The sequence below is a fragment of the Ursus arctos genome, unplaced genomic scaffold (genome assembly GCF_023065955.2).
Source record: "Ursus arctos isolate Adak ecotype North America unplaced genomic scaffold, UrsArc2.0 scaffold_14, whole genome shotgun sequence".
NCBI lineage: Eukaryota > Metazoa > Chordata > Mammalia > Carnivora > Ursidae > Ursus > Ursus arctos.
The window spans coordinates 10555305-10582453 of NW_026622808.1; the positions used below are offsets into that span (position 1 = coordinate 10555305).

General features: G+C 62.5%; 2 protein-coding genes across 6 annotated transcripts; one reads left to right on the plus strand and one right to left on the minus strand.

Moving 5' to 3' along the window:
• Positions 1-135: 135 nt before the first annotated feature.
• Positions 136-5472, minus strand: INCA1 (inhibitor of CDK, cyclin A1 interacting protein 1). Its single transcript, XM_048226910.2, has 7 exons — positions 5372-5472; positions 4298-4379; positions 2071-2184; positions 1816-1855; positions 1361-1554; positions 773-938; positions 136-578 (listed from the first exon to the last, which is right to left on the minus strand). Exons 2-7 carry the CDS (start codon positions 4372-4374, stop codon positions 432-434), a joined length of 738 nt encoding a protein of 245 aa, XP_048082867.1. The 5' UTR covers positions 4375-4379; positions 5372-5472; the 3' UTR covers positions 136-431.
• A 415-nt stretch (positions 5473-5887) lies between these two features.
• Positions 5888-26905, plus strand: KIF1C (kinesin family member 1C). Of its 5 annotated transcripts, none has more exons than XM_044391688.3 (23): positions 5888-6087; positions 7673-7793; positions 8035-8169; positions 8586-8662; positions 9016-9195; positions 9818-9883; positions 10259-10437; positions 10531-10642; positions 10759-10836; positions 10966-11031; positions 11117-11192; positions 11713-11791; positions 11982-12127; positions 13284-13453; positions 13613-13692; positions 13811-13886; positions 18115-18194; positions 19009-19103; positions 21947-22030; positions 22359-22545; positions 22661-22733; positions 23703-24311; positions 25586-26905. In XM_044391688.3, the coding sequence occupies exons 3-23, from the start codon at positions 8127-8129 to the stop codon at positions 26276-26278; spliced, it is 3249 nt and encodes a 1082-aa protein (XP_044247623.1). In that variant the 5' UTR covers positions 5888-6087; positions 7673-7793; positions 8035-8126; the 3' UTR covers positions 26279-26905. The 5 variants fall into 5 exon arrangements, with proteins under 5 accessions (XP_044247623.1, XP_044247624.1, XP_026376507.1 ...); XM_026520722.3 differs by having other exon boundaries at positions 5889-6087; positions 8035-8165; XM_057311374.1 differs by having other exon boundaries at positions 5889-6087; positions 7687-7793; positions 8035-8165.
• The last annotated feature ends 244 nt before the right edge of the window (positions 26906-27149 follow it).

Below are 27149 nucleotides of genomic sequence, written 5' to 3' on the forward strand. Positions count from 1 at the left end.
GGAGGGGCCGGGGACCCTGGGGCTCGGCGGGACCTAGGCCGACTTCACTTTGGCTGGTTCTTGCAGGAGGGGACGGCGCCCTCCCTCCCCACGAGCCTCTCCATCGCTGCTCCCCGGGCAGAAAGACACTCTGGGCACGACTTGCTTGCTTTTTAATGCCAGAACAGAGGAGGGAGCGCAGTGCCCGGGATCGGGCCTGGGGAGGGGGCAGTCCGCCCTGGGGAGCCCCGCGAGGGGCGGGTTGACCAGGGAAGCCAAGGGGGCTGTTAGCGCCCCGTGCTGGGGGTGGGGGCAACTGGGAGAGGCTAAGGAAAGGGAAACGCCTCGCTGTCACAGTCGAGGAGGCTCTAGGGCCGCCAGCAAGCCTGGGGCCCGTGAGGCGGGGGTGGGGGTGGGGGTCATCTGGGACATCTGGGGCCTGAGGTCCGTCCTCACTCCTCAGACTGCACCTGCATCCCCCAGGGCTTGCAGAGGAGCTTCCTGCTGGCTGTGGCAGCGCTGTAGGAGGCCAGGGAGCCCAGCCGCCTGGGGAGGCAAGACCCCCCCTGGCCCAGGGGGCTCCAGGGAGACCAGAGCAGCTGTAAGGATGAGAAGAGCAGGAAAGGCGGTCTCTCCAGGTTTCCTAGCCCCCAAGCCCAGGCACCCCTGCCTCTCTGTTTTGTTTTTCTCCAGGCCAGCCACCCAACCTGGGGCTCTGGGCTTCCGCTGTCCCACCACGCAAGACCAGGCACCCCCGCACCCTCCTCCATCCCACCAGGTTCCTCCACCAGACCTGGGGCTGGCCACTGGTGAGAGGGTGGCCGTCTTCCTGTAGATAGGCAGCCCTCTCCTCTTCCAGACCCCGGTATTCGGTGGCGCTGGGGACTCTACGGCGGTCATCAGCTAGCGCCAGGGGCTCAGATGCGGCCCCAGAGCAGCCCCACTGGGCCTTCTTCTGTCTGTAGGGTCGTGAGGCCTAGGAACTCGGAGCCTGGAGGCCAGGCTTCCTATCGCTCCACTCTTCACCTCTCTGCCCTGAAATACTTCCTACTGGGACCCAGGGGTGTTATCACTGGACTTCCAACCCTCCACCCTCAGCTTCCTGCTCCCCTCAGATTGGAGCACCCTCATTCTGGGGACTCAGAGGTGACCTGTGGCTGCCTACTACCCTCCGGTTCTATGGACCTGTCAGGACCTTTCCTGTCTTCGGTGGCCCGTTTCCACTCCTTGCGGCCCCTGTGGTTCATCCTCCACCCCCAGTTCCCTCCCAGTCCCCGTACAGCCTCCAGTTCCTCCAAAGCTCTCAACCCCTTCCTTAGTTCAAACCCTCCTGCCCCCAAACCCTGCTTGGCTCCCAGAGCCCAGATGTCTCTCTCCTTACTCATTGATGAGTCTCTGTCGCCTCCTCAGATCCTCCAGGTGATAAGTGACTGCCCTCACCCGGGCTGGGATGCCCCCAGGTCCCTGCTGCATTCCTGCCAAATGCGGCCTCCTTCTCTTTCTTCTGCAAAGCACCTCCGGTGGTGGGAGCCCCTCAGGGGGGTACAGGCCAGGCTGGGAGCATCCAGTGGCTCTCTGTGCCCAAGAATGGGGGCTAAGGGGCCAGAGGGCAGAACTGGGCCTCCCAAGGGAGGGCTTGGACTGAAACAGGGAGTCAGGGGTCTCGGGAAGCCCAGGTGGTGGAAACAGGGTGACGGATGCAAAGAAAGGAGGGCATGGTCCGTGCACTGGTTGGGGGACAGTGGAGGGAAGAGGTGATAAAGGTCAGCTGAGGATAGGATGGCAGTGGGTACGATTTTAACCGAGAAGTGCTGAAGGACACAACGTTCGTCATACCAGCAGGGGTGGGGTGTACTGTTCTTCCGTCCAGGTGGGGCTGTAAAGCACACAAGGGGGGCTACTTGCAGAGGACACCCCCATCCCTATTGCTTCTCTGACCGCCTCTCCCAACCACCTGTCCGTCTGGCAGTAGGAGCTACGGTGTCCGTCGGCCAGTGGGCCATTGGTCCCCAGACGAGGGCTTATTGCTATAAGGCTTAGTGTAAAACTGTACAGCCTTATTTCCCCCGCCTTTTCTCTGTGTCTACCCACCTGGGCCCTTGGCTAAGGTTGTCCCAGAAGAGGTCTCCGTATCGCTGGGGCATCAGTCCGAGGCTCTGGGAAGGCAAGCCAGGGGGTGCAGATCGGCGGACCACCCTGGAACACCTGAGAAGAGGACAAGGGAGGCTCAGGACTGGCTCACCCCTCACAGCGCCCACTCACTCCACAGATTCGAGGGTCCCGTCTCTCCTTGCGACCGTATGGCTGCCCGGGACCCTCCAGCCACGTGCTCTCTTAGCCATTTCAGCTGAGGAGGTGGTGAGATTTCTGATTTGCTGGGGTGAGGGTAGAGACTAGCAGTTGTTTGAGCTGCAGATCTCGCCAAATCTCCAACGTCTGAGCCCTGCGACCAGAGACCATCGCATTCAGCTGTTAAAGAGGAAGGCCCCAGTGACTCCGCCGATGTGACAGGCAGGTTCTGTCCGGTCAATGCAAGGACCCAGCAGCGCAGGGTCTTCACTCTTCACTCCTGCTTTGTCTCCCCTAACTCAAAGAAACTACTATTGTAGGTAGCAAGGGGTGTGCAGAGCTGTTTGAGACAGGGCTCAATACTTCCAAAGTCCCCAGACTGGATGCCAACTGGTCTCCTGCTCCCCAGGGGAGTGTCCTAGGTCTTGGCCTGGGCCCTCTCTCTTCTCATCTCCATCTCTCCTTATGCGATCTCTCCCAGGCCTGTGACTTTAAATACTACCAACGTGCTAAGGACTCCCAAATCCATATCCTCCCCTGGACTCCAGACTTGGAGTCCACATCTCCTCCCCAGCCTTCCCCACCTCACGGGAAGGCCCCTCAAATGCCCAATTGCTAGAGACCACAAACCTGGTGTGCCTCACTTTCCCTCAACTGCCATATCCAGTCCATCAGCAAGTCGTCTCAGTTCTACATCTAAAATATACCCAGATTATTTAAAATAAAAAAATCAAAAAATAAAGTTTCACTTAAATTTAAAAAAGGGGGGGATGCACTTGGCTGGCTCAGTAGGTAGAGCACGAGACGCTCGATCTCAGGGTCGTGCGTTCAAGCCCCACATTGGGCGGCGTAGAGCCCACTTAGAGTAAAAAAAATAAAATTTTAAAAAAGTTGCATTTAAATTTTAAAAAGATAAAAAATAAAATAAAATAAAATAAAATACATCCGATTGGACCACTCCTCACTCTTTCCACTTCCACCGCCACTATTCCGGCTCATGTGCCCAGACTGTTACTGCGATGGGCTCCTCCCGCTCTCCCTGCTTCCATCCTAACCCCCCAATCATCTCTTCAGCCCGGAGCTGTGTGAGTAACCGTTTAAAACATGGTCGTGTGAAATGACAGACAGGTTGAGATTTACTTCAAAATAATCTGAGTAGGAGGAGGCTGGACGGTCATATAGATGAAATGATCATCCCTAGAACAATAATTTTTGAAGCTGCCAGAAAGGGTACACTGGTTTCATGATGAGTATTTCTCTACTTCAGTATTTGTCGACATTTTTCACAATAAAGAAATCGGGGAGAAAGAAAACAGTCTCCTCATGTCATTTCCCTGCTGAAAACCTCCCACTGATTTCCACTCTCCTTAGGATAAAGTCCAGACCCTTTTCAGTGGCTTGTAAGGTCCTGTATGAGCTGGCCTCTGCCTGACTGTCCGACTTTACCCTCTGCCTCTCCCTTGATGGCGAAGTTTCAGTTTCACTGGCCTGCTTCCTGGTCCTACAAGATACCAAGCTTATTTCTTTCTTGGGGCTTTTTTTTTTTTTTTTTTTGCCCCTACGATTCCCTTGCCCCCCGACCTGGGCTATTATCAGACTGGCTGCCTCTCACCTTTCAGATCTCAATTCAAACTCACCTCCCCCGAATAGTCTTCCACAATCACCTTATCTAAACTTGAGCCTCTAGGACATTTTGTTTTCCATTATATTACACTCCTATTTTTCTTTTTCATGATACTTCTCACTAATTGAAATTATATTTATGTTTGGACATTCTGTCTCCTCTCTCCAGAAGGTAAGCTCTGTCTTCCTATCCCTTATCTCTCTAATCGTTGAATCCGTGGTGCTGAATCTAGTGTCTAGAACATTGTAGTTCTAGACAAAAACTATGTGGAACAAATTAATGAATCATTGATCCCCTGAGACCAGGCATTGAGCCTCTCGTTCCTTGTTTGCTACTCCTGTTGGGGAAGAAGCCAGGCGTGCAATCTTCCCTCCATCCCATCCCCACTGGGTGGGGAGGACTCACTTGGCAAAGGGGATGAGGTTGCCTCCATCTTCCTGCACGACTGGACTGGGCTGGGTGGCTGGACTGAGTCTCCTCATTGGTGCTGGGAGGATAATGGAAAATGAATCATTCACTCATGTCACGGCTGTAGGGATGAGACCAGCCGAAAGATCTAGAGATTGGCAAGAGGCTTTGTGGTTCGGGAAAAAGGAAGGAGAGCTTAAGGGGTATTTCTAGTGCTGAGCACCTTTGTGAGCTGAACACACACATGGTTTAAAGACAGTGAGCATAGGGAATGTGGACGTTCAAAGATAAATAAGGAAATTAATTTTTTGGAGCCAAACGTACAGAGTAAGTGAGACCTACAGATGGCAACATGGGATGATGGAAGGACAGGTGGAGACTAGCTGGGGCAGAGGCGTTTGGGGGTCGTTGGTACCGAATCGGTGGTTGGGGGCAGTTAGACAACTGAGGGTTGGTGAGTAAATCAGGTATGACTTCATGAAAGTCACGTGGGCACAGGGCAGAGTGGTCCACTGGCGCCAAGGACGTCGGGAAGGAGGGGGCAGTCGGGACTGCCTACAGGTAAAGGTGAGCAGGCAGGTGAGCTGCACCTGCCTCAGCGGCGGCAGGAGATGACCAGCGAGCCGGGTGGGCCGGGCAGAAAGAGCAAGTAAGGATGCTAGAGAAGGGGTCTGAGCGGGGTGCCCCAGGCCCAAGGTGGGGGGCGAGCTCAAGGGGTCTAAGCAGGCGCGCCGCTCTCCTGGGCGGGGTGCAGCTGAAGGCGGGGCTGCACTCAACAGCGGGCGGGGAGGTGGCCCAGGGCGGGGCGGGGGGCCCCTGAGCCTCCCGGGGCGGGGCGGGGGCCACGTGCAGGTGCGCCGGGCCGGGGGGGGTGGGGTCAGAGGGAGCGGAGGCCTGAGGGCGTAACCCGGCGAGGCAGAGGCCCGGCCTGTGTGGGGAGGGGAGGCCGGGCCCGAGACGGCACCCGGGCTGAGGCGGCGGCCGGCCTTCCGGGCTTGCGCCACCTGCGGGCCGGGCAGGGGAGCGGGCAGAGGACGGGACAGCGCCGCTGCCCGCGCTCGGCCCCGGCACCTGAGGCGGCGGCGCGGCGGGTTCTAGAACGCCAGGCCGGGCGCGGAGCAGAGAGGTGATGACGGGAGCCCAGGGGCGGAGTCGGCGCGCGGCGCACCCGGGGGCGGGGCCTGGGCGGGGCTACCCCTGGGCGGGGCGCGACGGGCGGCTCCGCCCCTGGGCGCGCCTCCGACGGCGGCGACGTGCGCGGGTCCGGGGCCTGGGTCCCCTCCAGGGCCCGCCCCTCTACCCCCCTCAAACCCTCCAACCCCCCTCCACCCCCCTCCGCCCCGGCCCGGCTCCTCGGGCGCCGTAACCCTCCCGCTAGCCAGCGTCCAGCGCGCCTTTCTGCGCCCGTAGCTCGGTTCCCGGTCAGCTCCCGGCGGGCCCCACAGTCCGAGGGCATTGCCCCTTTAACAGCAGTTCCCGGGGCGCTCCCCGGCCTGAGTCGGGACGGCGCGCGCGCCCGGCCGCGTGCGCGCGCGCGCCGGTCCCCCGCCCCTCGCTCCCGCCCCAGCTCGCGCTGCCCGGGCGGGCGCCGGCCGCTGGCGCCGCTGCTGCTGCCGCCCCCGGGGCGCGAGTCCGCCGCCCTCCGCCCGGGGACCCGGCGAGGGGCGGGGGCAGCCCCGAGCCCGCTCAGGATCAGCCGGCCGTCGTCTCACGCCCCCCCTCCCCGCCCCGGGAAGGTCGCCCCCGTGCCCTCCGCCGAGCCGCTCGGGGAGCCCCGCCGCGACGAGGTGAGCGCTGGGGGTGGGGGGAGGGCAGAGGAGGGAGGGGACGCCCGCCGAGGAATGTGCCGGCTGGGGGGGCGGGGAGCCGGGGTCCCGGCCGGCCGCGGGAGCCGGGGTCATGTGCTGTTTGTCCCGCGGAGGCGCAGAGAGGTGCCAGGCCCGGGGCGGCCGTCGGGCGGCCGGCCGGGAGGGAGCACCGGGTCCGCATGGCCGCCCGCACAGGCCGGGACCCGGGTCCGCGCGGGGATCACCCGGCGGGCTGCGGGCAGGTGCCCCCGGCCGACCCCCGTGCCCGTGCCCCGGCCGCGCCACCCTCTTCCCAGCCCCATAAGCCGCGACGGCGTGACCAAGGCATGTCTCCGTCGTCGTCCCTGCCCTGGTCAGGGTCTGGGGGGTCAAGGCTGTGCTTCCTGACAGCCTCTGTGATCTGAGCTCCTCCCTTCCTGTCCTGGGACACACCAGCCCTGTCCCCCTTCCTGTGCCCTGACCGGGAAGGCTGCAGAGGTGAGGCCCAGCAGAACGGGTGCTTTGGTCCTGTGGGGCCACAGAAGGGGCCCAGCATCCTGGTCTGTCTTCACCAGCCTCCACCCTACTGCCCGTGGGCGTGGGCTGCTCAGCCTCTCCTCCCAGGGTGTGAGCACTCGGGAACCCACATTCCTGCGCTCCAGCCTGGCACCTTCCCCAGGGCAGTGGACGCCATAGCCCTGGCCGCAGGCTGGGGCTGGGACCTGCCTGCTTCCTTTCGGGGAGACCCCAGTGCTTCCCCGTCCCCCAGTAAAGACACAGGTATTTCACAGGGATCCCCCAACAGAGGAGCTCTGGGGGCTGGTGTGATGGATACAGGATGACCCCACCCTCCCCTGCCCATTGTCCTGGATCCTGAGGAGGAAGTGCTGGGGGCTGGGCAAGGGGTTTGGGGCCCACAGGCAGCCCATGGATCCCAGGCCTGGGCTGTACCTCCAGCCCTTGAACTTTGCCCACGGGCAGTTTCTCCCTATGTGGAGGCTGTGGGCTTTAGGTGGGAGCTGGTTTCTACTTCTTGGCTGGCACTGTGGGGGAATTTTAGGGCAGGTTTTATGTTTGGGGTTTTCTCCCATGTCTCTCCTGGGCTCCCACTTTGTGCTGTCACCCCAGAGCTGCCCTCCCTGTCTAAGATTTCTGTGTTTGCAATCTTCTGTGGTTCCTTCCTTTTCTCCTTTCCTTATTTTCTCCACAGCATGACCTGGATTTTGCCTCCTCCTGTCTTGTACGTTTCCCTTTCTTGGTGTCTGTGACTTTCTGTTGCTCTTCTGCCCCTCTTCTTGCCACCGCCAGTATCTTTGCCTCTGTGTCCCTCTCTCTGAACTGCTCTCTGTCTAGCCTCTCTCTCTTTTCTCTATCTGGGTGTCCAGTACACTTGTGAGTGACGAGGAATAAAAATATCACGGTCCCTGTCCTTGGATTCACATTGCTTTCAGCCACTCGGGAGGGACTGCCACCTTCCCCTTTTCTAACCTTACCCCCTGCCCCTGCCCCTGCCCTCTAGCCGCGGAACCCCCGACCCACCTCTGGAGCCACAGGTGCCTCCTAACCACTCTTCCCCCACAACCAGGGTTTCCCCCACAGCCCCAGCTGGTGTGGCCAGGCCCCAAGGGTAGGATGGGGCTTCCCCTACGAGGGCCGGTGGCAGCCAGAGCTGATACAGCCCCCCTGGTCTGGGGCCAGGACGCCAGGTAACTCTGGGATAATGGCCCAGGTCCCTGCGAGCTGGGCTATGGCCGGGGAGAGAGGCAGGAACACTGTTGGGCGTCCCTGAGGAGAGTGACATTTGGGAGGAAGGCCAGAGGGCCAGGAGCTAGGTCCTGAAGGGGCTGGGTAGCTGGGGAAGGGGGTGGAGATGCTGGGAGAAGACCGGAGGCAATGTCTGGGTCCCCCTGGTGGGGTCTGACCATCTCTTCTATTTCTATCCTTCAGCTAAGGAGGGTGAGAGTCGGGAACCATGGCTGGTGCCTCAGTGAAAGTGGCAGTGAGGGTTCGGCCCTTCAACGCCCGTGAGACAAGCCAGGATGCCAAGTGTGTGGTCAGCATGCAGGGCAGCACCACCTGTGAGTGAGTCCCAGGGGCCTGGCCGGGCACAGACAGGGCAGGCAGGCCCACCACGCTGGCCTGGCTGGCTGGGCCGAACCGGGAGGAGGACTAAGCTGGGTGCCCAGCAGGTGCTAGTTGAAAGGGTGGGGGCAGGGTGGGGGCAGACTGGCCTTTCCATGCTCCAGTCCCTGGGAGGGGGAATGTTGGCCTGGAGCCCTCCATTGCCCAATCGGGGAGGCAGCCCGGTGGGGGGCGGGTCTTGGGAAGCCAAAATTAGCCATGGTGGCTGGAGGGGGGTGGGGAGTATTAAAGGGGAGAGATGAACCAGGACAGAGGTGGGGAGTGGGATGCCTGGACTCCCACAACGTGGGGGAATGGGCAGAAGTCGGGAGTACCTGACCTCGGCCTTCCTGTTTTTTCTCGTCTTGCCCTATCAGCCATCATCAATCCCAAACAGAGCAAGGATGCCCCCAAAAGCTTCACCTTTGACTACTCGTACTGGTCACACACTTCGGTGAGGTTGCTGGGGTGAGGGGAGAGCTCAGCAATGAGGAACAGGGGTTTAGGTCCTGGGGAGGAGGCATTGCTGGGCTAGATAGGACCTCCGTGGGATGGGTTGGGACTGGGATGGGAGGGCCAGGACCCCAGGGTGGGGGTGAGTAGGACCCTTACGGCGTGACCAGGACCGGGGTGGGGGGGATCCCTCGGGATGATGGGTCTGGCGGAGGTGATTAGGACCACGGACGGGTTTTGCTCAGGGCACATAGGACCTTTGGCTGATCAGCAGCGATGGGGGCAGACTGTCGGGACCTAGACCCTGAGGACAGAGTCACCTAGGGCTCTCCGGTCTCTGCCCCGCTTCACCAGGCCGAGGACCCCCAGTTCGCGTCTCAGCAGCAGGTGTATCGGGACATTGGAGAAGAGATGCTACTCCATGCCTTCGAAGGCTACAACGTGTGCATCTTTGCGTATGGGCAGACCGGCGCCGGGAAGTCGTACACCATGATGGGGCGGCAGGAGCCAGGGCAGCAGGGCATTGTGCCCCAGGTACGCCCAGCGGGCGGCGGCCAGGGCCAAGCAGGTTCAGTGCTCCCAGGGAGGAAGGCGGACTGTGGAGCAGAGACCTGGGTCTCTGAGGCTATGGGGACAGGGGTTGTGCTGGAGATAGGGTGGGAGGCTACGTGGACTTCCGGGCCCCGTGGAGAGGGGTCCCTGCCCCCACCAGAAGCAGCAAAGCTTCATGAGAAGAGCCATAGCCTTGTTGTCGGAGAATCCTGGGTTTGGAGCCTGGTTCTGCTACCTCCTACCGTGTTATCTTGTCTCAGACTTATGCATGAGGGCGGTTCCACCCAGACTCGTGTACTGTAGTCAGGGTGTTGATTGTAGAGAAAGTAGATGTGGATAACTGGGAGCTGACTGTAATTCTCCCCGACCTGCGGCACAGTGGCCTTGACCATGGGCTCTGGTGTTAGGGTGCCGGCGTTTGCTTCCTGGCTCACCGGATAGTAGGTGGTGGTCCCGGGCACGCATGAACTCCTCTGAGGTTGCTTTCCCATCTGTAAAACGGGAGCACCTAACCTCATGGGTTTGGTGGGGGTTAAACAGAGCCACTTGGGCCAAGGCCCAGCAGGTCCATCGTGAACAGCTGCTTCTCTGTGTCCCCTTCCAGCTTTGCGAGGACCTCTTCTCTCGCGTGAATAAGAACGAGAGTGCTCAGCTCTCCTATTCTGTGGAGGTGAGCCTGGGTCTTGGTGGGGCCCCGGGCCGGGGAGGGGCAGCAGAGGCAAGACTATGGGCAGTGTCAGGACTCAGGCAGCCTCGGGCCTGTCTGCAGCCCCACCCATTACTCATGGCGGCTTTGGGCCGGTAATTTCATCTCTCCGCTCTCGAGTGTGTTCACCCCTGAAATGATAGTCACCGGCCTCCTGCCCAGGGCTGTTGGGTCAGCGAGCCCGCATGTCCGAAGTGCTCAGCACGGCGCCTGGGGCGTCCTGAGGGCTCAGTGTCTGCTAGATGCCGTCAGCTGCGTCGCGTCCGGAGAGTTTAGCGTGATTTTTGTTAGCGATACGTCTGCCACACTTGTCGCTTCGTGCCTGCTTCTCCCGCTCAGGTGAGCTACATGGAGATCTATTGTGAGCGGGTGCGGGACCTCCTAAACCCCAAGAGTCGGGGCTCTCTGCGGGTCCGGGAGCACCCCATCCTGGGCCCCTACGTGCAGGACCTGTCGAAGCTGGCCGTGACCTCCTACGCAGACATTGCTGACCTCATGGACTGCGGGAACAAGGCTCGGTGAGGCCGGGGGCCGGAGCGCAGGGAGAGGGAGCCAGGCCAGGCAGGTGGGGGGCCAGATGCAGTGACCGCTCCCTTCCTCCCCCCGCCCAGGACCGTGGCCGCCACCAACATGAATGAGACCAGCAGCCGCTCGCATGCCGTCTTCACCATCGTCTTTACACAGCGTTGCCACGACCAGCTCACAGGGCTGGACTCAGAGAAGGTGGGGTTCCTCCAGCCCTGGCTACCTGCCCCTGTTCCTTGCTGGGCGTCCCCTCGTCTGCCTGCCCCTCCCGCCTCCCACACCCAAGTGCCTCCTGCCCTTTCCTCCGACCCCAGGTCAGCAAGATCAGTTTGGTGGACCTTGCTGGCAGTGAGCGGGCCGACTCCTCGGGGGCCCGGGGCATGCGTCTGAAGGTGAGGGGGCTGAGGAGGCACGGGTGAGGTCAGTGCTGGCCGCTGCGGGTGGTGGTCTCTGGCTGGGGGGAAGGCGGGTCCGAGTTGGGGAGGGGGCCCCCATGGCCCACATTCTTCGTGCCTTTCCAGGAAGGTGCCAACATCAATAAGTCCCTGACGACTCTTGGGAAAGTGATCTCGGCCCTGGCGGATCTGGTAAGACCAGGGGCTGGGAAGAGAAGCGGCTCTGGGACCGGGGCAGAGGGTGGCTCATCCTGAACCCTTCCTCTTCCATCCCCAGCAATCGAAGAAGCGGAAGTCGGATTTTATCCCTTACAGGGACTCTGTGCTCACGTGGCTTCTCAAGGAGAATCTGGGTGAGGGGCTCCTCTCTCTCTGTGTCCAGGCCCTGCCGCCCTCCCACCGACCCCTCTGATGACGTCTGACGAGTCCCTGTGCCACCGCTAGAATCGCAAATCCCCCAGGGCTCCTCTCTCTCTGTGTCCGGGCCCTGCCACCCTCCCACCGACTCCTCTGATGACGTCTGACGAGTCCCTGTGCCACCCCTAGAATCGCAAATTCCCCAGTCATCCCAACCGTCCCCCGTCCCGGGGGACATCCTTGGAAGATGTCCTGATGCTGAGGCGAGCCACGGCCCTCTCTGACCCAATGCCCACCGCTGGCTTTGTCCTCCTCTCGTTGATCTGTTCCAAAGACATCAGAGGTGTCCCTGACCTCACTCCTCCCCATGTCTGACTGCCAGCTTCTGTGGGGAGTTTCAGGACTGGTAGCTTCACCCCATCTTGGACGGTGACCCTGTCTGACCCCTGACCCTGAGACCCAGCCTGACTGCTCTTAGGCCCTAGCCCACCTGAGCTCTCCCCACTCGTCTTGCAGGTGGGAACTCACGCACGGCCATGATCGCGGCGCTGAGCCCTGCAGACATCAACTACGAGGAGACTCTCAGCACGCTCAGGTGAGGCTCCCGCGGGAGCGGGCGGCCGGGAAGGGGCCAGGAGCCGAGAGGCCGGCAGCTTGGGACCCCGGCCGGGAGACAGGCCACGCTTCAGCCAGACCCAGTGTTTGACAGTCTGGAAGAGGGAGGGAGACAGGCCACGGACCCAGGGGCTTTGGGGCTGCAGCCACCCCGCCCCCTCCTCCCCCAGGTATGCTGACCGCACCAAGCAGATCCGCTGTAACGCCGTCATCAACGAGGACCCGAATGCCCGGCTGATCCGAGAGCTGCAGGAGGAGGTGGCCCGGCTGCGGGAGCTGCTGCTGGCTCAGGGGCTGTCGGCCTCCGCTTTGGGAGGTAGGGCTCCAGGGGAGGGCTGCTCAGGGACACCCCCACCAGCCTCGTCCCTCGGCTGCCCGCGCCCGGGCCTGAGGCCGGAGAGAGCCCGCCAACCGTGAAGCTCTTCTTATGCCCGGTGGCGTGGATGCAGATATGCAGAGGGGACATCGCAGGTCTTCAGACAATGCAGAGCTAGGGAACCAATTCCCTGGGGGAGTGAGGATTCAGGGGGGCCTTGAGGACCGCGGCAGTGAAGGAGCGCGGATAGATGGCCAGCCCAGCGTTCATGCTTCGAGGAGTAAATCACGTAGGAGAGGCCGTGGGGGCACCTGCCTCCATAGACGGTCTTGTGGACTGGCGGGTTCTGCTGGCTGTAAGCGAAACAACAGTCAGCCATGGAGTGGTTTCGTTGTTTTGTTTTGTTTTTTTAAAGATTTTATTTATTTGACAGAAAGAGATACAGTGAGAGAGGGAACACAAGCAGGCAGAGTGGGAGAGGGAGAAGCAGGCTTCCCGCTGAGCAGGAAGCCTGATGCAGGGCTCCACCCCAGGACCCTGGGATCATGACCTGAGCCAAAGGCAGACGCTTAACGACTGAGCCCCCTAGGCGCCCCTGTGGAGTGGTGTCTACAACGTGACACTCAGCCCCCCGAATGCTGGATGGTGTCCTGGTTAGGGGCTGCATAACCTGTGCCAGCCGCATCACATGTGGACTCGGCGTCTAGTCCCGGGGGCCTTCCCACCGTGGACAGTTGGGGGCCGAGGGGCACAGTGGGGAGAATGGGGGTGTCCGTTCTTGGGAAGAGCAGGGTAAGGTAGACGTGATGTTCCTCTTGCATCTGGAGGGGAGGCTTGCAGAAGGGAAAGTAGTCAGGTCTCTCTTCCCCAGAAGGCACATGTGACGTGGAGCAGATCAGGGCTCACTGCGGCCAAGGACTTTCTGATGGAGTCACCTCTCAGCCTTGTTCAGAAATGAGCTCTCCATGCCTGGCGGGGAACAAGCGGACACCTGGTGCCCATGTGTCAGGGCCGCAGTAGGGGATCTCCCTGCTGGGCGAAGGTTGACCACATGTCTTCCTGAGTCCTGATAGGCTGGTCCCTGCTGAGACCCCCTTGATGTCTCTGACGAGCTCTGTGTTTTCTCAGCCTCTTCTGACCTCTTTCTCCCCATCAGGCCTGAAGGTGGACGAGGGGAGTTCCGGAGGTGCCCTGCCATCTGTGTCATCTCCCCCAGCCCCGCCTTCACCCTCACACCCCTCCACACACAACGGCGAGCTGGAATCCTCATTCTCCCCCAATGCTGAGCCCCAGATTGGGCCCGAGGAGGCCATGGAGAGGCTGCAGGTGGGCAGCTGGAGCTGGCAAGAGGAGGGAGGCTGGGGGCTACTGGGAGTCTAGTTCTCCAAGGCCAGAGTCAAGGAGGAAGGAGGAATCCCGGGGGCAGCCCCCATGGTGGGTACCTGTCCCAGACAGCCCTGAACCCCGCCTGTCGTGTGCCCCCAGGAGACGGAGAAGATTATCGCCGAGCTGAATGAGACATGGGAAGAAAAGCTACGCAAGACGGAAGCCCTGAGAATGGAGAGGTGCGAGGGGCAGGCTGACAGCTGGAGCCATGGAGGGGTGCAGCAGGGAGGGGAGGTCAGGCCCTGCAGGGAAGGAGCTCACGGGTCCCCATAAGACCATTTGTCTCTCTGCCTCCAGAGAAGCGTTGCTGGCTGAGATGGGGGTGGCCGTCCGGGAAGACGGGGGAACTGTGGGCGTCTTCTCTCCGAAGAAGGTGAGTGAGGGTCCACTGAGGGCTAGGAGACCCTGGAAGGGTGAGAGCAGAGGGTTGGGGGGCATGGGTGAGCCCCAACTCTGATCTCTGCGTTTGTCCCGTGCCCACCACCTCCTGTGTGTGGTCCGGCCTCCTGCCGACAGTCAGCCCACGGCCGGTCTCGTTAGGTGTCCATGGCTCTAGAGGCCACGGACAGATGCCAGGGTGGGTCACTTCGGTGGGGGGGGAGGCGGTTTCAAGAGCTGCTTGGAGTCCACGTGTTAACAAATGTATGTGAGTGTGTGTGTGAGTTCACGTGGAATTTGTCTCTGATTCACGAGAAACAGGCTTTAGTAGTTACCTCCGGGAGCAGGGGGAAGACGCGGGAGGCTGGGGGTGGGCTGCAATGGCCGTGTGTTCACCGTGTGCTCTTCCGTGTCAAATTTTGTGCCCCGTGCGTGGGTCACGTGCTTGGGAACGCAGTCAGACATGCGCTCGTGAGAGGGTGACGGGCAGGGGCATGGGCACTGAACTGTAGGATGTGAGGGTCCGTGCAGCTGGAGACGCGTGGAAACGCTTCCCGGGGACGCGGTTTGGCACTTGGGCCCTGGAGGTCACACAGGATGTGGGTGACAGGAGCCGGGCGAGTGTCAGGCTGAACGTCGTGGCCCGTGTTGGCCGAGCCGGGCGCACCAGCCCCTGCCGCCTGCCTGCTGTGGGGTGGGAGCCCAGGGGAAGGAAGGAGGTGGGGCAGGAGTGGTCAGACTCGCCCGGGGGCAGGAGAGGCCCTTGGTCTTCACTGGCTGGCAGGACACAGGCACGGACCAGTTAGAGGGGACACAGGCTGTAGGCCGCCAGCGTGGCTGTAGGCTGTGTGCGGATGGAGGGTGTCACGGAGGGTGTCGCAGAGGCCCACTGGAGCAGAGTGGGAACTTCTGGTCCTTCCGGGGAGCTGGCCTGGCCTCTCGTCCACAGCACGAAGCTCACGGGATCAGGCCCTGGTCAGGTGCACTGTGCTCAGCGTAGGACGGGGCTTCCTGGAAGAGGTGGGCGGTTATCGGAAGGAGGCCCCTCCTGATCTCATAAGATCGGGGAAGACCTTATGAGAGGGGTTTGTCCTGCCCAGCCTGAGGCACAGCCAGGGAGTGAGAGGGCGTGGCCGGGGTGACTGGGGGCCGGGGCCGGGGCCGGGCCCTCAGCGTTTTGGGGGCCCCTCTATGGTCTGCATCTGGGACGAGGGCCCACAGATGGCTCTCCATGTGGTTTGCAGCTATGCAGGGGTGCTGGGTGCCCCTGATGGGGGGGGATGTTTCCTGGAGGGCATCATGCTGCACAGGGACGAGTGCCACCTCCTAAGGCCCGGGGACCAGCGGACGGGCTTGGTTGGGTTTGGTTTTGAATTGTTCCCGTAAGGGGAACGTGCACGTGGTACTAGGAAGTGAGTGCAGCGGAAGGGAGAGCTTCCCTCTCCTCCGTGGTGCCTGCGCCGTTGCCCGTGTCTTACGCGTTCATCCAGGGGTGGTCTGTGTGCGGACAGGCGTGAGCCATGCACACTTGTCCCTATGTCCCCCCACACTGCCCTTCTCTGGACCAGTGGTAGTTCCCTCCCTGACGTTTCTCCGGGGGCAGGGTGTCCACGTTCCGTGTGTTCTTTCTCGTGGTGTCCGAATACTCGAGTGGATGTGGGATTGCGTTGAACCAGCCTCTTGCCCGTGGGCATTTAGGTGGCTTTGTGTTCTTTGACACTGTAAGCCGCATTCCGCTGCGTGGCCTTATGGGTAGGCTTATCGTCTCGAAGACAGATTTCCAGAAGTAGAGGTTTGGGGTCTATGGTCGCCACGTAAGATTTAAGTGTATTTTGCTGAAGTGCCCTCCAGAGATCGCAAGCGTGCCCTTTTACACTCCCCAGAGCGCAGAGGGAGCGACCGCGTTCCTGCACCCTTGTCAGCCTTCTGGTCTTTGCTGGCCCCCTGGTGAAGAGGGTGTGTTAGTCTGACTTACTGTCGTGTTCTCTCGGGTGTGAGGCTGCAGGCGTTCGCACGTGAAGCAGCCTGGGTACTGCGGGGGGGGGTGGGGGCGGGGCGGCGGAAGCTGCTAGGCTCTGGGTTTGGTGGGGCTGGCACCAGCCTGGAACGCTCTGGCGGGGATCCGGTCCTGCAGGAAAAGCTAGTTGGTCTCCAAGAGAGCGGAGAGCCTTCCCGGGACTCCCACCACCGGGCCCATGGATGTCTTAAATCACTGATTTCCGCCTGGCTCGGGGCCTGCTTCCTGGGAGCCATGGGAGGTGGGCAGGGCCAGACTCTGGGTCCCCCATCCCCAGCCTCGGCCCCAGCATCTCCCTGCTTATCTGCTTAACGTGTTAGGCTCGCAGGTACAGTTTCATCTGAACAAAGGGTTCCCGGGCCAAAGATGGAAAAGCACTGCCCTAAATCACGTCTCCTTTCCCGAGGGATAGATCGCGTTCTGCTTCGAGAGCCCATCTGCGTCTGCCGTTCCCAGAGCAGGCCCGATGCTGTGGCGCGGGAGGCCGTGAGTGGGCCGCGAGGAGGGTGGCGGCCGTGGCAGTTGGGTGCCAGGGTTGGAGTAGGCGCACCCATACGCATTGTATCCACCGCAGCCGACACTGGGCTCGCTGTTCGCGGCGCTCCCAGAGAGCCATGGGCCAGGACCCTGGCTGTTCCCCGCCGTCCCCGCCATGCTGTGCTCTCCTGCCTCGGGGCTCCCGTCCTGACTCTTCTGTCCTCGTCCCCCTCGTCCTCAAGGATGAGCCGCTGTGCTGTCCTCCCCCCTCCCTGAGCTCCGGGGGTCCTTCACTGCTGCTCTCTCCCATGAGCGCCTCCCTGAGGTGGTGGCACTCAGCTCCCCCAGGACAAAGGGACAATGAAGGAGGGAGCTAAGGGAGGGCTTGAAAAGGTCAGAAACTTCCGTGGGACGTCCGTTTCCCACTTGTCGTGGGTTCCACCCCAAGCTGACTCTGTTTCCCCTGCCGAGGGGCCAGCAGCGTCCGGCTGAGGCTCATCTGTGGGTCCCCTGCACTTCCTGGGGTCTGGCAGGTAGAAAGGCCGCAGTAAATCCTCACAGAACGCGGGCAGGGGATCTCGTGTTCGGGTGGAAGGCTTCCGGACGCTTTGTGGATGAGGTGGCCCTTGAGACAGACCTTGAGGAACAGGAAGTGAGTGGTTTTGACCCGGGTGGGGGGTGCTGGGAACCTGGGAGCAGCTCCCGAGGGCGGTCAGGGATGCAGGGGGACTGCTTCCGGAGCGGGTGCTCTGCTGTCCACAGGGCAGGAGCGCAGAAGGCGAGGGGGCACCTGGGACGGGGCTGGGACGCGTGGGCTGGGGTTCTGACCTGGAGGCCCAGGGGTACCTGTGTGAAAGCAGGCTCGAGTCAGGCGGCCGCGGGGCGCCAGCCAGAGAGGTCTGGGTAGAGAACCATCCCGCTCGGCAGTGCTGCGTGCGGGCAGGAGGCAGGCCTGGGCGGGGAGGGCCAAAGGAGGCAGCGGACAGAAGGGAGGGAGACTTTCCTGGGCTGGGCCGGCAGGGCCGTGAGGGGGGTGGAGAGCTGAGGCCGGCTCTCGGGCTGCCCAGAGTTCCATGCCTGTGCCGGGCGGGGGTGTCGGCAGAGAAACTGCAGTCGGGAAAGGTGCTTCCGGGGACGGCACTGGCTGGGCTCTTGGTACAGGACGGCGTCCTGACCAGCCAGCCAGGTGTGCAGCCTGGGTTCGGTCGGGGAGGCCCCGGGTGAGGCAGCCTGGGGCGGCCGCGGGAAGAGCGGGGAGTCTGCCGTGAGCAGCAGGTCTCTTGGTGTTACTTGCTTTTGCATCGAGCTGATACTTCCTACTTTTCAATGATAAAAGTCGTCTGTGTTCCTAGGAAACTCGAGCTGGAAAGAGAGGTGGGAAGTGGGGTCCCCTCACCCAGCGCCCACTTGCACTCTCCACACGGGGCCAGCGGCACGCTGAAGGGAAATGAGACAGGGAGGCAGGGGGACGGAGAGGGGGACGGGGAAAGCAGAGGCGAGGGCCAGGGGATCCTGAGGTCTCTGTCGGGGACAAGGATGGCTCGGCCCACGCAGGGGACTTGGGGCCGTTGGGGAGCCGGACGGGTGGGGCCGGTCTGTAGCCCTTTGTGTGTGTGGAGGTGGTGTGTAAGTGAGGGCCGGGGGGTGGGAGAGCTCCCCAAGGTGGGGGTGCAGCAGGCAGGGCTGGCACCCTCCCCCGACGCCTCTGACCGCTCCCCTCCTCCCTCAGACCCCGCACCTGGTGAACCTGAACGAAGACCCGCTCATGTCCGAGTGTCTGCTCTACCACATCAAAGATGGCGTAACCAGGTAGCCTGTACCCCGCGTCTGTGGGGCAGCCTCTCCCTGTGCGGTGTGGTTGCAGACCCACGGCCACACCGGTGACTCCCTTTTCCCGTGACCTTCCTGGAGACACCCCAGAGCTCAGACAGCTGCCTGCGCAGCCCAGCTCGCCCCCTGGGCTTCCTGAGAATTTGCAAGCCTGGCTGCTCAGTGGCCATCCCCTGCACCCACCACTTTGGGAGGGGTGAGACGCCCCCGGGGACTAGCCTGGCTGTAGGGATAGCTCCCCGATTTCCTGGGGCAGAGGAGTGGGCGGAAGCCCAGACTGCCGCGTTCTTAGCCATGGCATCCCTCACGGTGTGGAGCAGTGCCCGCAGGGTGGGTGGCTTTGCCGGCTAACGCCAACAAACCCCCGGGACTCGGGCCCTCCGAGGTCACCTCCCGGAGCCAGTGGGGTGAGGGTGCCCCTTCTCCCACCATAGGCACATACAGCTGTCCTGGGCGATAACCCTGGGTAAGGAGGGAGCCCTCAGGGCAGTCAGCCCTTGGGGTGGGGGGAGCCCGCGCTGAGGGTGCCCGGCCCGCTCCAGGCTCCCTTTCCCCTCCCGTAACACGGTTGGACACGGGCTTCTGAGTCAGGTGGGTGTGGGCTCGGATCCCAGCTTTAGCACTGCCAGGCCGTGTGACCTTGGGCAGGTTCCTTTAGTTTCTGAGCCTCTGCTTCCTGATGTGTGAAATGCGAGGAACTGCCTGACTTAGGGAGTTGGGTGAACTTGCGTTCAGGAGGGGCGTGGCGGATGTCTGCCACGTGCTCAGGAAACGTCGGCCCTTGCTTCCCCAGGGTGGGCCAGGTAGATGTGGACATCAAGCTGACCGGGCAGTTCATTCGGGAGCAACATTGTGTGTTCCGGAGCATTCCTCAGCCGGATGGAGAAGGTAATGTTTGGGGTGAGAGCGGAGTGGCCACTGAACACAGCCCCATCCCACACTGGATACAGACACCGGGGAGGGTCCCCATCCTGGGAGCGCGGCCGTGTCCCTGGCCTCAGAGGGGCCTCGAGCTCAGGTGAAGCTCTAGCTGTCTCCACCTGCCCTGGGAACACGGTCTGCTATGGTGGGCAGGGAGCAGCGGGGGCCCCAAGGCTGACCCAGAGCACCGTGGCACACGTGGGAGTGACATTTGGTGAGGAGGTGGTCCTGCCCTCTTCCTTGATTCTTTTAGCCTCAGATAGCACCCTGGTTATTTACTATGAAAAGCTGTATTTGTTTTGGTGGGATATCTGAGTTTATCTCTGCAAAACCCGCTTCTGTCCAGTGATGACCACAGAGGCTCCTGGCCCCTGTGTCCCTCTGGCTCCAAGACCCTCAGAGATTTTTAGCCCTAATTTGGCCATAGCAGCGAAAGCGTCGAGGAATCACAAGACGTAAGGGTGAAGGTGGCAGTCTGTCTGATTTGTCAACAAACCAATGCTTGTGCAGTTCAGAGTGGTTTCTGTTTTTGTTTTTTTAAACATTATTTTTGAGAGAGAAAGAGAGTGAGTGCGTACGCACATGCGTGCCAGTGGGGGGAGCAGAGGGAGAGGACCTTAAGCCAACTGCACGCCAAGCGTGGAGCCCGACGTGGGGCTCGATCTCACGACCCTGAGATCACGACCTGAGTCGAAATCAAGAGTACACGCTTACCCGACTGCGCCCCCCGGTGCCCCCATGCTGTGTGTCGAGGTCGCCTTTTTGTCCTGGGCCAGTCATTGTTTTAAGAAGTGGAACGATTTGGGTTTACTCGGGCCCAAGTGGAGCCGGGCCCTGGGAATGTGTAGGGCAGGGAGGCAGGGTGCGGTACATGGGGGCGCTCCCTCACCTGAGCCCGTGCGTGGGCCTCAGAGGCTGAAGGAGGGGATGGGGACATGGGGCACCTGTGGTCAGCCATTGTAAGATCAGGAAGGGCTCCGTCGTGTGGCTTGTTGCTGGGCTTGGACATGTGCCCGTTGGGCTTTGGTGGGGGTCAGGGTTGGCAGCGGAACGCAGCGGGCTGCGAGCTCGAATCAGGTCGGCCCCATGGGCTTCTGCTGAGTTCCTGTTCTGTGGTCACCTCCAGCCACGTGCTAGGTGACAGCCAAAACCACACAGGGCCTGCAGAGCGTGCCCCCTCTCGCGAGCACAGAGTGTGTCTGGGGAGGTGGCAGGCAGGCCCAGAACAGTTCCTCAGCTGTGAAGGCAGATGCTGATTCCGGGCCCCAAAGCATGGGGGCCGTAAAGGTTGGGTCGCGTGCGGCAGATTGAGATTGGAGGTGGGAGCCGGGCAGAGCGGACTGGGCAGCACAGCGGGCCTGTGGACGGGGAGGAACAGTTCTCCCTGACCCTCCAGCTCGTGCGGCTGCCCATTCTCACGCAGCCGCCAGGGGAGGGAACCGCGGCTCGCGGGGTTGGGGCATGCGCCCAAGACCACGCAGCTAGACGCTGGCAGACGGCATCCGGACGCCCCGTGGCCGGCTCGGAGGCTGTGCTCTCAGCTCTGCCTCTGTGCAGGTGGCTGTGGGCGCGAGGACTTGGACAAGGTGCTCTCCCTGCCAGGCCCCGCTTCCTCCGTCACGCCGTCCCTGCGCCGCTAGATTCTCTGCTGATTGACTTGTTGTCTGAGCCGCTAAGCGAGCTCTGTGACAGCCGGGTGTCTCCAGGGTATTTTCAGGACCTAAAATAGCGCCTGGCACATGGGAGGGGGGCAAGGTACTTGCGGACTGAGTGAATGAATTTGGGGGCGTGGTGGGAAAGGGAGGGAGAGACCGGTACCCCCCATGACCACCCCCCAGCCCTCTCCTCTGCCACCGCCTTCCTCCTGCCCGGCCCTCGAGGTGACCAGGTGATGGATCGAGTCTGCCTTCGAGCTTGCGCTCTGAGGCTCCCCGTCCCGTCACCAGCCCTCTTGCTCCTGGAGCTGCGTTCTCTGCTTGCCTTCCTCTCCCACAGCCTCATGCCACAGTCCTTCCTGCTTGCTTTATTACTTTTAGTGGACACAGGAACTCAGGTCCACGTAGCGATTTCTGTGAGCCTTCCAAGCATTCTGTAAGGAAGGACGTACTCACCCCGGCTTACAGAAGCCACGGAGATCAGACAGCTTGCCCAGCAGCCCTCCCCTCAGGCACTGCCGAGGGTCCGTGATGGTGGGGCGCTGCTCCTGGAGGGCGGGGAGCTGCCCTGTGCTCCGTGCCCAGCGAGCAGCAGGCTCTGGGGCTGTGTACGGACTGAGGCGCACCTCGATAGATTTTTGAGTCGGCTCGGCTCTGTCTTGTCTTGTGGACACAGTGCTCTGCTGGCTGCAGCTTGGGAAGGGCAGGCAGGGGGCAGTCTGCAAGGTGCGTCAGGCAGTGGGCTGGGGGCTGTGGGAGGAGCCCGGGCTAGGCCAGGGAGAGCATCTGTGGAAAAGGAAGGAGTGCCCATCTGCGGGGGGCGGGTGCAGAAGTCACAGCCTGCCAGCTGCTGGACATGAGAGACCCAGCCCTCGGAGAATGACTGCTTTGCCGAGCCCCTGCTGGGGAGGATGGGGGGCACCAGGGAGCCCCTGCAGAGGCTTCTGGAATTGTAGCTGGGGCTCTAACCCTCCTTCTGCTCTTCCTTTCCTGTGCTGCCTGCCACCAGAGGGGCCGTGGCACCCCTGACAGGTACTGGGGGGTGGGCCTGGGGGTGTATGCACGTGTTCTGGGGGTACTGCAAGAGGGGCGTCTATGACTGTCACCCCCTCCCCCAGGGTCTAATGGCCCCATTTCCTCTCTCCCTCTGCGCAGTGGTGGTCACCCTGGAGCCTTGTGAAGGGGCCGAGACCTACGTCAACGGGAGACTGGTGACCGAGCCCCTGGTGCTGAAGTCAGGTAGAGGAAGCCGGGTGGGACCCGGAAATAAGCAGGAGACAGCGTGGGCATGTGAAGGAGGAAGGGGCCAGGAAGCGATGAGGGACTCAGCTCTCCGTGTCCCTTGTGGCCCTGGGGAAGCAGGAAAAGGGTGCCAGGCTCCCCCGATTCCCTTTGGCTGTCAGGGAGGAGAATCAGCAGGGACTCTGACTACTGTCAGACTCGGAGTGCTGGGAGAGAGATGGTGTCGGGGTCCTGGACTTGTGGGCAGGGCCCCGTACCCCGTGGGCATGGGGGTGGCTTTGGTGCTGTGGGGGAGCAAGCCCACCTTCTCTGCTCCCCTCCCCAGGGAATAGGATTGTGATGGGCAAGAACCACGTTTTCCGCTTCAATCACCCGGAGCAGGCGCGGCTGGAGCGGGAGCGAGGGGTGCCCCCGCCCCCCGGGCCGCCCTCCGAGCCCGTCGACTGGAACTTTGCCCAGAAGGAACTGTTGGAACAGCAGGGCATTGACATCAAGCTGGAGATGGAGAAGAGGTACGGGGCGAGGGTGCTCTCTGGGCTGTCCCCCCAACCCCTGTCGTCGGCCACCCCATTGCGGTGGCTCCAGAGCCCCTAGCAGCTCTTCTTCCCTCCCCCTTGCCCCCCCCAGGCTGCAGGACCTGGAGAATCAGTACCGGAAGGAGAAGGAGGAGGCTGACCTTCTGCTGGAGCAGCAGCGACTGGTGAGGGCTGGGCAGGGCATGGGGGTGGGGAGCGCATGCGCAGAGGGACGGGGGGGGGGAGGGCGCTGGAGGGGCAGGGGGCGCACGCGCAGAGGGACTGGAGGGGGTGTGGGAGGGGCCAAAGGCGCATGCAGACACGGACTGGATTGGGGGGAGCAGGTGGTGCGGGAGCAGGTGGTGCCGGAGCAGGTGGTGCGGGAGCAGGTGGTGCGGGAGCACATGCGCGGAGGGAACAGAGGAGGCAGGGTGCAGGAGGGGCGGGGCGTAGGTGCAGAGGGACTGGATTGGGGGGAGCAGGTGGGGCGGGGGCGCACGCGCAGAGGGACTGGATTGGGGGGCAGGGCATGGGGGACACACGGACTGGAGAGGCGGTGAGGGGGCGTGTAGAGGGCATGCAGAGTGGCATGATAAGGGCCAGTGGGGCGCAGGGGGTGCAGAGAGGGGCACGGGTCAGTAGAGGCGGGAGATGGGCTGGCTGTTCTTTAGTCCGACTGCTTTCAGTTCATGCTGTCTGAGCCAGAGTAGGGAGTGGGCGTTGGGTCGAGGGGTGGCCGTGGCGTTTAGGAGAAGACAAGACAGGACGGTGACTCCAGGAGCAGACTGGGTGCAGGGAGTCCCCTCCGCCCACTCGAGTAGGGCTTCCTGGACTCGACCTTCCTGATTTTTACCGTATCCAAGTACCCGCCTGTGCGGTCATTGACTTGAGGTTGTTGTTTAAGCGGACTTACTCTTAAGTGTGCGGTCTGGTGCTGAGCGCCGATCTCTGTGCGGGCCACGCGGACTCCCTATAGCTACCGCTCCTGCTTGCCCATCGCGCTCTGCCAGCCGCTGTCCACGCGCCTGGCGTCCTTAACTCCTCAGCGAGTGTCTGCGAGGGAGGCTTGTTCCTTCCCTCCTGCAGCCGAGCGGGGGTCCAGCGCGCTCGGCAATGTCCTTACCCCCCGCCCCGTTCTCTCTCTCTGGCCCCAGTATGCGGACTCGGACAGCGGCGATGACTCGGATAAGCGCTCCTGTGAGGAGAGCTGGCGGCTCATCTCCTCGTTGCGAGAGCAGCTGCCGCCGACCACGGTGCAAACCATCGTCAAGCGCTGTGGCCTGCCCAGCAGCGGCAAGCGCAGGGCCCCTCGGAGGGTCTATCAGATCCCCCAGCGGCGGCGGCTGCAGGGCAAGGACCCCCGCTGGGCCACCATGGCCGACCTGAAGATGCAGGCCGTGAAGGAGATCTGCTATGAGGTGGCCCTGGCCGACTTCCGCCACGGGCGGGCCGAGATCGAGGCCCTGGCTGCGCTCAAGATGCGGGAGCTGTGTCGCACCTACGGCAAGCCCGAGGGCCCCGGGGACGCCTGGAGGGCCGTGGCCAGGGATGTGTGGGACACGGTGGGCGAGGAGGAAGGCGGCGGAGGCGGCGGCGGCGAGGAGGGCGCCCGCGGGGCCGAGGTGGAGGACCTGCGGGCTCACATCGACAAGCTGACGGGGATCCTGCAGGAGGTGAAACTACAGAGCAGCAGCAAGGACCGCGAGCTGCAGGCCCTGCGGGACCGCATGCTGCGCATGGAGAGGGTCATCCCTCTGACCCAGGTGCGGAGCGCCGGCCGCGTGCGCCCTCCCCCTTCGCTCCTCCGCCTGCCCCGCTCCCGGTACAGGCGCCTCCGCTCAGTGTAGTTAGCGAGTCCCGGCCTCGCCTCCTGGGGCGCGGACCGAGAATGCAGATCTCTGAGCGCCTGCTCAGTTCGAGCCTGGGGACGAGTCTGCGTTTGTAACGGGTACCCAGGGGTGTCAGAGGTACAGCAGAGCTTGAGAAGCCCCGTAGGACGCGCACAGTTCTGAAGTCGCGGCTGGAGGCATGTGCGCGTGCGCCCCGGGGACCTCCCCCCCCCACTCCCCCGGGACCGATGCCTGAGCAGCAGCCGTGCTGGGCACTCCTCCTGCACCCCTCATCTAACCCTGACAACAGCCCTTGAGGGGCAACCCTGGCTTGCATGGATTCACTGAACAAGTAAACATCTGAGCACCTACTGTATGCCAGGTGCTCACTACTCACTGCGGTTCCTTGCGGCGGACACTTTGTGCTGTGTTCCCGCTTGCCTTCCCTGACGCATGACCGGCAGCCACGAGCCGGCTGGGGGTTATTGACGGCTTACCTTCTCCTGCCGTTGCCTCCTTGCTGGTCCTGGATCCCGCTGGGCACCTGCCGCCTTGAGGCCTTTGCGCCTAGAGCGCCTTCCCCGCACTTCTCCGGGTGTTTGCTGCAGTGACAGCCTCGCAGTGGACCCCGGTGGCAGCCACCTTCACCCCGGCTCCCGTCCCCTTCCCTGCACTGCTCTTCGCCCAAATGTACACTTTTCTATAAAGCACATCACGTCCTTCGTTACAGCTGCTCTTCTGTGATGGGAATCATCTGTGTTGATAATAGTAGACACTTCTGACTTCTCACGGCAGCATAGTCTATCTGCTGTGCTCTGTATTTTCTCATTCATTGATCAGCTGTCTCTCCCCCTAAATGATGGCAGGTGTTTCTCTTACGTTGGCACGGACTGCTCCATCCCCGGGGCACATTATTTAATCAGTAGGATTTACCAGGTGCCTGCTCCATGCCAGACCCGAGCGACACGCTTTACGGGGTTAGCGGTTAATCCATCCACCGGCCCTGTGCAGTACATACACGAGGATCTGGGCACGGGGAGGTTACTAGCCAGGGAGCAGACCACAGCCACAGAGAGTGGCAGGCCAGGATCAGCTCAGACCTCTGTCCCAGACGCCTTGTCGCCAAGCCCCTCTGCAGCTCCTCTGCCCTCAGCTGCTCAGCGCTCGGCTCTCCTCACCGCCCTTCTCTGTCGCCCTCTTCCCCCCAGGATCACGAGGATGAGAACGAAGAGACCAGGGAAGCCGCCTGGGCTGCGCCCCCGGGGTCGGAGGAGGCGGCGGAGGAAGCCCCCGGCGAGCGCGCGCCCCAGGCCCCGGCAGCACGGCCCTCGTCGCCGCCCCTGTCCAGCTGGGAGCGGGTGTCGCGGCTCATGGAGGAGGACCCCGCCTTCCGCCGGGGTCGCCTGCGCTGGCTCAAGCAGGAGCAGTTGCGGCTGCAGGGACTGCAGGGCGCGGGGGGCCGGGGCGGGGGACTGCGCCGGCCCCCCGCCCGTTTCGTGCCCCCTCACGACTGCAAGCTGCGCTTCCCCTTTAAGAGCAACCCCCAGCACCGGGAATCGTGGCCGGGGGCAGCGGTCGGGGAGGCCCCCGTGGCGCCCCAACCCCCGGAGGAGGTCGCGCCCCCTCCGGCCGCCCCCGCGCGCCGGCCCCCGAGTCCTCGGAGGTCCCACCGGCCCCGCAGGAACTCCCTGGACGGAGGCGGCCGGTCCCGGGGAGGCGGGTCCGCGCAGCCGGAACCCCAGCACTTCCAGCCCAAAAAGCACAACTATTACCCCCAGCAGCCCCAACCGTACCCGGCGCAGCGGCCCCCGGGACCCCGCTACCCACCCTACACTACTCCCCCGCGCATGAGGCGCCAGCGCTCGGCCCCTGACCTCAAGGAGAGCGGGGCCGCCGTGTGAGCCCAGCCCGGCCGGGCGGCAGGGGGAAGCCGAGCCGGGAGCGGAGCAGCTGCCGGAGCCGCCGCTGCCCCAGGAGCCCGGGGCAGGGAGGCGGACAGGTGGGCGAGAAGGTCCGAGTAGGTGCTGGACGGCGTGGGAGAGGCTGGGCCGGAGGCTGGAGGAAGGAAGCGCGCACGGAGTTGCCCGGAGCGAACCAAAGTGAAGGAAGAGGATGGGAGCTGCCTCGGGGCGCCCCTCGCGGGGGGGTGGGTCCCCACAAATGCTGCTAGGGGTGGGGTGGGGGGCTGGGGTGCTGCGTAGCCAATGTTTGACTTTCTTTTCAACTGGGGCAAAGGGGAGAGGACCTAGGGTGAGGCGTGTTCTCTTCCGGGCCCCTGTCTGTCTGTCTGTGGTGGGCTTCTGTTTCCAGGGAGGTGAGGCGTCGTGCGATCGCAAGTCATTCCCCTCCCCTTCCAGGCCTCCTGCTATATTTGGGGGACCTGTCTGGATTCTGGTTTGGCTGGGGTCCCATGAGGATGTGGGGCCCTTCAATAAAGGAGAGCGACACAGGGAGCTTGGTGCTGGTGCTGGTTTGGTTTGGGTTTTAACGGAGGTGTAGATTACCTAAGTAAAGTGCACAGATTCTAAGCCTGTGGCTCAGCGAATTTGTATACAGGTGTGTACGCGCGGTCACCACCCAGATCAAGGTCTAAGACCGCTTCGGTCTTGGTTTCTGGAACGTTCCGCATCCCGTGACTCCCACTTCACAGTGCTCGAGCCCCTATTTATTTCCCTTTGCTTTAGCTTACCCAGGGCTCCACCTCTGCCCCCAGCACCGCCCTGGGTCCTGCACAAAGGAGAGAGGGAGGGAGGAGGGGAGGTAGTGAGAGAC

Coding starts and splice junctions, on each gene's coding strand:
- KIF1C (XM_026520722.3), top strand. CDS start 8,060: ATGGCTGGTGCCTCAGTGAAAGTGGCAGTGAGGGTTCGGCCCTTCAAC. Junction 19,104..21,946: donor TCCTCAGCCGGATGGAGAAG/GTAATGTTTGGG, acceptor CCCTCTGCGCAG/TGGTGGTCACCCTGGAGCCT. Junction 22,546..22,660: donor AAGCTGGAGATGGAGAAGAG/GTACGGGGCGAG, acceptor TGCCCCCCCCAG/GCTGCAGGACCTGGAGAATC.
- INCA1 (XM_048226910.2), bottom strand. CDS start 4,374: ATGAGGAGACTCAGTCCAGCCACCCAGCCCAGTCCAGTCGTGCAGGAA. Junction 2,185..4,297: donor AACCTCATCCCCTTTGCCAA/GTGAGTCCTCCC, acceptor TCCTCTTCTCAG/GTGTTCCAGGGTGGTCCGCC. Junction 1,555..1,815: donor AGTACACCCCACCCCTGCTG/GTATGACGAACG, acceptor TCTTGGGCACAG/AGAGCCACTGGATGCTCCCA.